General features: G+C 37.4%; 1 protein-coding gene across 1 annotated transcript in view; it reads left to right on the top strand.

Moving 5' to 3' along the window:
- Positions 1-6,983, top strand: part of nxph4 (neurexophilin 4) — a 50,253-nt gene extending 43,270 nt beyond the window's left edge. Inside the window, exon 2 of the mRNA XM_014004776.1 lies at positions 5,592-6,983. Coding sequence (XP_013860230.1) covers positions 5,592-6,392 — 801 coding nt within the window. The 3' untranslated portion in view covers positions 6,393-6,983. The remainder of the gene's footprint in view (positions 1-5,591) is intronic.
- The last annotated feature ends 1,674 nt before the right edge of the window (positions 6,984-8,657 follow it).

Below are 8,657 nucleotides of genomic sequence, written 5' to 3'. Positions count from 1 at the left end.
GTGTGTGTGTGTGTGTGTGTGTGTGTGTGTGTGTGTGTGTGTGTGTGTGTGCTGTGGAAAAACTCTTGAAACAGAAAACAGTTGAGGAAACGGGAGCCCGTGGTTTGCGGTGTGGTGGGAGCAGAGCCGTACGTTTGACTCCTCGGTGTGACAGGAGATCAATGTGCCCCGGAGCACAGATAGAAACGAATTGATTGTCGCCAATAAAACTCCAATTAAACAAAGGAACAAGCCTCAGAGATGACCAGCTCTCATCTTCCCATCCGTCCTCCATGGGGGCGGGAGTCAGGCGTGGGCCGGGGGAGCTGGTGAACCTTGTTCATTTCCTCTGAATGTTTTCGCCATCAAAGAGGTGTGGAAGTTATAGATGACTGTGGAGTGAGCAAAACTGCAGACAGAGAAGCAGAGACCCGATAGAAAATATGGAAGAGAGCAAGAGAGGTGTAACAATTGATCCAAAGCGTTCCTAATGATGAAAAGAGACCTTAATTGTGATGACATGTGATATATCGTCTTTCAGAAGTCAATTTTGGAGCTCATTTGACCTTATTTAGTAAGTTAGTATCTCTTTCCTCACTAAACCATCCTTTTACATTTGACTAACTTATCGGTACTTGCGCTCTCCTTATTGAACAATTCAGACATTTTATTCTTGCATGTACTTCCAAGTATGTTATAGGCTTCCATCTAGGCTGCAACTAAGTACGCTTTTTGCTCATATGAAGCTCCAAATGAAGTTAAAAGATGATTCATGTTCCCCTTTCCTGGAGAATGTACAAGATCTCCTTACTCTTTTTTTCTTCTCTTTCTTCTCCACTAATAACATTTTCTTCACTGTATCGTTCTATCTCCCAAGCTCTGTAATCTGATTGTTCCTTCAATGATTGTGCTGTTATTGAGTTGCCTGTTTCATACATATGTATAAGTCCACCACAATTCTTATTTCACCTTCTGCTACTTCTTTTCCTTAAGCATTGGACCAAACAAGAACATCCGCAGTAACGCTATAAACACATGTAAGGTTGGCTCTGTGGTGAGCTTTGCAGAAAGTCATAAGAAGGGACTGGGCTGGTCCAAAATTCTGACTGTGCGATAACTCTGCGTACAAATTTCAGAGTTTTGCAATGCTGTAGTATTAAAAAATAAAGGACTATTAAAAATGCATTAATATGATTGATTTTATTTTTAAATCAAATGCTATGTTAATACTACTAGTGCTAAAAAATATTGCTCTTTGTTTACAATCAGTCAACAAAATGCTGTTATAAAAATGTTTCATATGTTTTATATTTACAGAGCTGGCATTTCTTCATTCAGTAGTTGTCAAACTGTATGTGTGAATAAAAAATATTCTGATAAAATAGAAAAAACACTTATTTTTTTACAACTCCTTTAATTAACATGCTTTGAGGGCTGCTGGTGGGACTACAGCCAACTCACTTCAGAAATGGCCGTGTTGTGGTTGTCAAACCTTAAAATTATAGTTATTTTGATCAGTGTTGTATCAAAAAGTATCCTTGCTTAAAAGTACAAGTATCTTACCAAATAATTTATTTGGTAAAAATTAAAGTCTTCTTTAGGAATATTACTTTAGTAAAAGTCTTGAAGTTTCTGGTATTTTTTTGTACTTAAGTATTAAAAGTAAAAGTATTGATTTAAAATGAGCAGTTGGATTTTCCATATAACATTTATTAGGAGGTAACCTCTCAAAAAAATGCAGAAAATACTATGTCGTATTAAAGTAATGTTTGATATATGTTAAATTTAGGGTGCACCAGTCTAGCTGTTGCAGTTTATATGCATATATCAAGGCTGCCCAAACGTTCTCTCCAAAATAAAAATCTATCTGAGGGCTGTGGCCAAATGCAATAATATAATTCATGAAATACTTCCTAAGTACAGTCCTTTTATTTTAATGATTATGTCCTGCTGGAGTGTGACATGATTTCTTTGTGTACAAACTTATACGGTATCAGTATTTTATTTCATTCAACCACAATTAAATTCACTCCATCTAGGAGGCACAATTTATATGGACAGTATTTATTTTTTACAATAACAAGCTGGAATGAAAACAAGCAAAAATTAAATAAAAGTAACGACTTTCTACTTCTTGCCGTTTTTAAATGTAAGGAGCTGAAAGTACAGAAAATTGTGTGAAAATGTAAGTAGAAGTAGAAAGTAGGCTGAAAAAGAACTACTCAAATAAAGTACAGACACTCAAAATTCTACTTAAGGACAGTAACATAGAATTTGTACTTAGTTACTTTACAACTCTGATTTTGATGCTACATTGTGAAATGTCAAGCTCAGATTCTGTGAATGACTGAACCACTACCACATGAAACTTCAGCTCAATGTATATAAAACTGATCTTTGTCTTTGCTAATGTGGCCATAGTTAAGAATTGTTTGACATAGTTCCAATGATTACTTTCTGAAAATTTTATTAAAATACCTTCAGTAATTTTTGAGATATTTTGCTGACACATTGATTACTGCATCTTTTGTCTCATTTGAGAAAATGTGAATTCCTTTTTTTTATTTTTTATTTATTTTTTTCGGGGGGGGGGGTGGTATTTTTCAAAATAAAGCACGCAATTTCCTGTAATGTGCTTTTTAACCTCAAACATCTACTAAATGATGTTTTCTTTTGATTTACCCAGTCACGTGTGCGTGATTTATTTGTTAAACGTAAGCTGTTAGCCTCGGTGTGTGTTAGTATAGCGCCTGCTGTTTATTTGTAGGTGTGTGCGTTTCGGTGTAAGCGTACCTCATCAGCTCTTTATCACTCGGGCAGTGCCCCTCCGGCTATCGCTCTCAAAGTTGCCTCTCATTTGTTGTAACTTAAGTGAATAACATCTCAGGATGCAGAAAAGCATGGCGCTTTATTTCTCAAACTGTCAGTCTTTCACAGATGCAGCAGCCTGATGTGACCTTACGGCAAGCATTCGACGTTTCAAAAAGTCCATAATTTATGGATTTGGCGTCAAAGACAAACATCTGATATTTCTTGTAACAAACCTTCACCCTTTAAATGGATTTACTGTCAAGCAAAATAAAAAATCATATTTATGCTAATGGAAAGTCCATCTGTTTATTGGTTTTTGTTGGCATTTTATTATTTTCCTGCCTCAAATGAAGAGGCTCTTCCTGCACACTCATCTTTTACCCATCTATTGATGTTTGCTCAAGTTGCTGACTGGGAACAGCTGCTTTGGTCAGACTTAAAGCTAACCGCGGACCCCCACATTTTTAGCTTCACACTGTTGACCCCGAAGGTTAGGTTGAGGCTCATGTCGTGTTGTTGCCTCCGAGGATGGTTAAGGATTATGATGATTATGCTACTTTGAGCCCTGCGCCGTACACTTGAGAAATGATTAGGACTGCACCAGCAGAGTGTTAGCCTGACAGATGGCAACACGCGGAGATAGTTGACAGCACTGCTGACAGCGCGCTCACAGGAAGTCCCCATATTGCCTGCACTGCGCTCACTGTTTGTTGCCGTATATATTCTGATGTTTTTTTTTTCTGCCGTCAACCGAAGCGTATTCCTACCTGTCAATGCCAAAGTCAGCTCATATCACACATTCGCCAGCTTAAGATTGCGAGGCCTCGGCATACGCCTTCTGTCATGACACAAAAGGGAATAGGGGTGTGTTAAAAATCTGCAGTGAGACATTATCCCAGTCACTTGTCATTTATCAAAACCTTCCTTTGTTGGCAATTCATTCCTCCAGCGGTCAATAAGCTTTCTGTTATTTTCCCTCCAATCAATCTACTTAGAAATCCGCTCTGCAGCCATGTTAATGAATGGCGAGCAGAAATAGAGATGGTTTAATTGAATGACTGAATGCATTAGGAGCTGCATTGAGTACTGTACTTTTACTTCTATGAATAGCAATATGTGGGTGTTATTAGACTTTGTGACTGATGAAAATGAGGCTTGCACAAACCCGTCGGCTCGCGGTGCCTTGCACACGAGTGATGGAATACAGAAACTGTCCTTGCATGAGTATGCGCAGAGATGTAGTCCTGTCGTGCAGAAATGCTGTTTTTGTCTCGAGGTACGAGGTTGTTTTTCCACTAAGAGAATAGTTTTAAACTCCATCCAAATGCGCCCTCTGGGGAAGCAAATGTAACCCCTCTCAATAGTTGTAATAATTCTCGCTGTCACTTCTCTACGGCTTCGAGCTAGAAGTCTGCATGTGTGCAAATACCGTGTTGTTGACGGTTTGCGTGCGTATGAGCATACGAATGGCAGTGATGTGATTGATGAGACATGAAAGAGAGCAGACCAAGATTTCCAGTCAATCAGCCCCGTGAATAACCACGGAGGCTGTGGATTAAAGGCAGATTGCTGTCTGAACAAAGACCCACATCCATTACCTTTCGCACAGAGTTGTTTTTCCTCGCTACGGCAACTCTGACAACAAAATTAAAGTGTGTTAACAAAAATAGATGGTTTTGTTTTCTTGATTTCAGAAGATGAAACGTAGAAACATCTAACAGCTAGGATGCTTGAGGACATAAAATTTGTGTGAAAGAAAGAAAAGGAAAGAACGGGGAATTGACCTTTGCAACCTCTTAAGGTTTTGTAAAATAAAATGAGACACAACGGAATTGTTAGTTGTGATGTATGTTTGGCTTTATAGAACGAGACTGGAATCAAATATTTCAAAGAAAAATGATAAAGCCTGAGTAGCACTGGTTGAAGGTTGGTTTGTTTAACTCCAAGTGTTTACAGTTGTTTTGCTATTACTGAAGAATGAAAAGAAATGCTGAAATAAGGCCTTTTTTATTTATTTAATCTACCTTTGACTAAGATGCCCAAGAAAAATAGTTTGGATGGATTTGTTATTTAAAAAGGACATGTTATTAAAAAAACACTTTTTTGATAGCATATATTGAGGTATCTAAAGTTGTTTATATTTCAAACATTTCTGACCTTGTCCCTTTTTTGTATTTTGACTTTAGCCTTTTAAATACGTCATAAAAACCAAGTCAATTTGTGAAAACAGAACAAAACTTGAGTATTTTCTTTACTGTGCCTAATACAGCAACACCTAATATTATACTAGGATTTAAAAGGCGGTATTACGTATTTTCCAGGCACATAAGGAAATTCTATACCACAATCAAGTAACTGTTACTTTCAGTTGTTATGAAAATACTTTATAAAACAAAAATAAATTCAACCTTGAAATTGGCTTCTGCTTTTTTAAGAAGTTCCTACCATTTCAGATATTCCCACTTCAACATGTCTTCACAACAATGCTTCAAGAGATGGGTGCTCTGTAGAGCTGCAGACTGAGCTCCAGGGAGGAGCTTCACACAAATAGGCGGTGCTTTGTACCAGCAAGCGTTTAGGCAGCTCCACATGGCTACCAGAGGAGATTCAAGGGTTTATTAAGCATGCATGAATGAGTCAAAGCAAAACTCTGGGTTTGTTTTTGATCAGGGAATAACATTGTAACATGATATAAAGCTAAAATGAAATTGATTTTCATAATAACTCCCCTATGAAGGATAACTTATTGCATAACTTGTACAAAAAACACTAATTTTTCTTGTATTTTCCTTTTTTTGCAGGTCCAAGGATTGGAGAAAATAGACTTCACAGAACTGAGCCCTATCGGGACGGTGATGAAGTCTATGCCACATGGCATGGCTGGAGGCTCAGCTGGAGGAGTTAAGCCTCCATACCAAACCCGCATATTCTCCACATCCATTGATCAGACGCCCCTGAAGTCCAAACCACCCACCTATGGTTTCTACAGCCCATTTGACTCAGGCCGGAACCAGTCCCTGCTGCTCGATCAGACAGGCTACCGCTCCAAGCGTAAGCCTTCCCTAAAGACAAACATGAAGACCAAGAAGATCTTCGGTTGGGGAGACTTCTACTTCAGCGTTAAGACCGTGAAGTTTAGCTTGTTGGTGACGGGGAAGATCGTGGACCACATCAACGGAACGTTCACCGTTTACTTTCGCCACAACTCGTCCAGCCTTGGGAACGTGTCGGTGAGCATCGTGCCGCCGTCTAAGGTGGTGGAGTTTGAGGTCCTCCAGCAGCAGCAGCTGCACCCTCACACCCAGCAGGACATCCAGATCCAGGACACGCAGCAGTCCACCATCGACCCCAAAGAGGGGAAGACCCTCAACTGCAGGGTCGAGTATGAGAAAACCGACAGGTCAAAGAAATCCAAACCCTGCCTGTACGATCCATCTCAGACCTGCTTCACGGAGCACACTCAGTCCCACGCTGCCTGGCTTTGTGCCAAACCCTTCAAGGTGATCTGCATCTTCATCTCGTTTTTAAGCTTTGATTACAAGCTTGTTCAAAAAGTGTGTCCGGACTACAACTTTCAAAGTGAGCGCCCTTATTTCGGATAAGCAGGAGAGACTCAAGTGAACACAAGTACAAAGACAATGTTAATGATCACAACAATGAGTATAATGAAGATGATGGAAATGATGCTCATATTTATAATAAGTGAAAAAGCGTGGGACGATTTTATTTTCCCTCTGAACTGATGTGAATCGTGGATCTAAATAATGTATAATCAGAGTTAGGGATGATTAGGGTCTGGTGGATCTCTCTGATTTATTTTCCAACTTTGTATTTGTTAACCTTCGTTTTTATGTTTTCTTTTCTGTAAATAATGTACTCATCCCCAGCAGACTTTATTGTTTTTAGATATATGTTTCTCGGTGTTATTACTTTCTGCGGTTGGAAAATTCAGTTAAAAACAATCCGAATGGGTATTATTATGCCCTCTGAGTACAGACGGAGCCTGTTAGGCAGCTGTGCAATGCCATCACTGTGTGGCAGACATAATGTTATGGTAGACTGACTGTTAATCATCCTCTCAGCTCTACATTTCAAACCATGGATATAAGAGAGTTATATGTATGAGAAATGCTATGCTGGATATGCATACAATATACTGTATGAACAAGCACATTAAAATCTCTTTAACTGTCTGTCTTTCACTGGTGTTCATTTGTAGCTTAAAGCAGGATTGCAGGACACAAGCTGGGCAGCAGTTATGTTATCTAACAAGGCAAAGACACTATTGGTTTAAGCCACATTTTCCTTTCTTGATTAGGAATTTAGCCTTTCAGTCAAGATATATTAAACAAATTCAATTTTCCTAAAACAAATTGGAGCAAAGTGTTGTGAATTAAGTTTTAGCATAAAAACGAACCATGAAATATTCTCAAGATAATAATTATACTTTTACATAAAAATAGTCTGTAGAAAACATCTGAAAGTTGATTTTTATTCTCAACGCATCTGATTATAACATTTAAATTGGAAAAAATGTGACCACAGACTTCAATTTGACCTATTGAGCAAGTGAAAAAACATTCAGTGAGTCAAGTTTTTAGCTGCATGTTAAACTTAATCCACACTCTTATTTTCTTTACTTGTTTAATAATGAAGATTTTGGTGTATCTGCTGCTCAGGCCTCAGGGCTGGTAAGTGTTTTCTTCTTTGTTACACAGAATCTCTACAGAACTTGAGTGAAGAATCACCAAACAAGTTTCCTCTTTCAGTTTCTCGTTTAAAGCTTACATTTGTGTCTGAGTATTAAACTGCCGGTGCATAAAAAGGAAAAACCTTCAAACATTGAACAAATAAAAGAGTTTTGAATGTAAAAGTTTCCCAACAAATGTAAAAATTTAATGAATGAAAATATACTGATAAATGCATTCCTGGTGGTTTAAAATCCAAGGGTATATTTACTTTTTTTAAATAAATGTAATACCTATAATAATAATAGTTTATCTATATATTTTTTCAGATGGGTTCACAACTTTTAGTTGACAGTCTTTGAAACAAAAACAAATCATTGCACTTCAGATGAAAACAGGTCTACTTATACTCAAGTGTTTGTTAGTTGGAATGGATGAGAATAGTTCTACTGATATAAGTTTGTGTCCTCCTGTATTTTCTTCAGTTTGAAAGAAAAATATCAAATAAAACATTTTCTAAATAAGATCAGACAACACATTGAGCTTATGGTGAAATTTGTGCATCTCACTCATTAAAAGGCATTGAGCATAATTTGTGAAAACAGTTTTAAATTTGTCATAAAAACTTGTGAAATGGTTGTTAGTGTTTAAAGTTAGACGTACAGTCTGACAATGCTGCAAGGGTTTTAAAATGCAATCAGGCTGTTTCAGCATTTTCCCACAGTTTAAAAACATGCATGAGATAATTGTGTGTCTCTGTGTTGGACCTGTGATGAAATGGGAAATCCATCCATACCAGTGGCAGCTGAATAAGCTCCAGCTCCCTCGGACCAAAACACAAGGTAAGTGTACGAGAGTTAATTTATGAAAGGAAAGCCTGAAAAGCAGCACAACTCAACAGAACTTTCAAAAGTTAGAACATGATGCTTCCATAAAAAAATTTAAAAAACATTTCAAAAATTTTATACAAAAGGCATTAATAAAGAAAATTAAATAGTGAGTTAAAGATATTTACATAAAGATGTAGGTATTGTACGATGGAGTATTAGGGCAACACAAGATTTAGTTTTACATTTTTTTAAATTACGAGAATAAAATAATAATATTACAACATTAAAGTCATATGAAAAAAAGTCATGTCCCCTAAATTTAAAAAACATTTCAAAAATTTTATACAAA

Source organism: Austrofundulus limnaeus, unplaced genomic scaffold, assembly GCF_001266775.1.
Source record: "Austrofundulus limnaeus strain Quisiro unplaced genomic scaffold, Austrofundulus_limnaeus-1.0 Scaffold26, whole genome shotgun sequence".
Lineage (NCBI taxonomy): Eukaryota > Metazoa > Chordata > Actinopteri > Cyprinodontiformes > Rivulidae > Austrofundulus > Austrofundulus limnaeus.
This window is presented reverse-complemented; position numbering and strand designations above follow the sequence as displayed.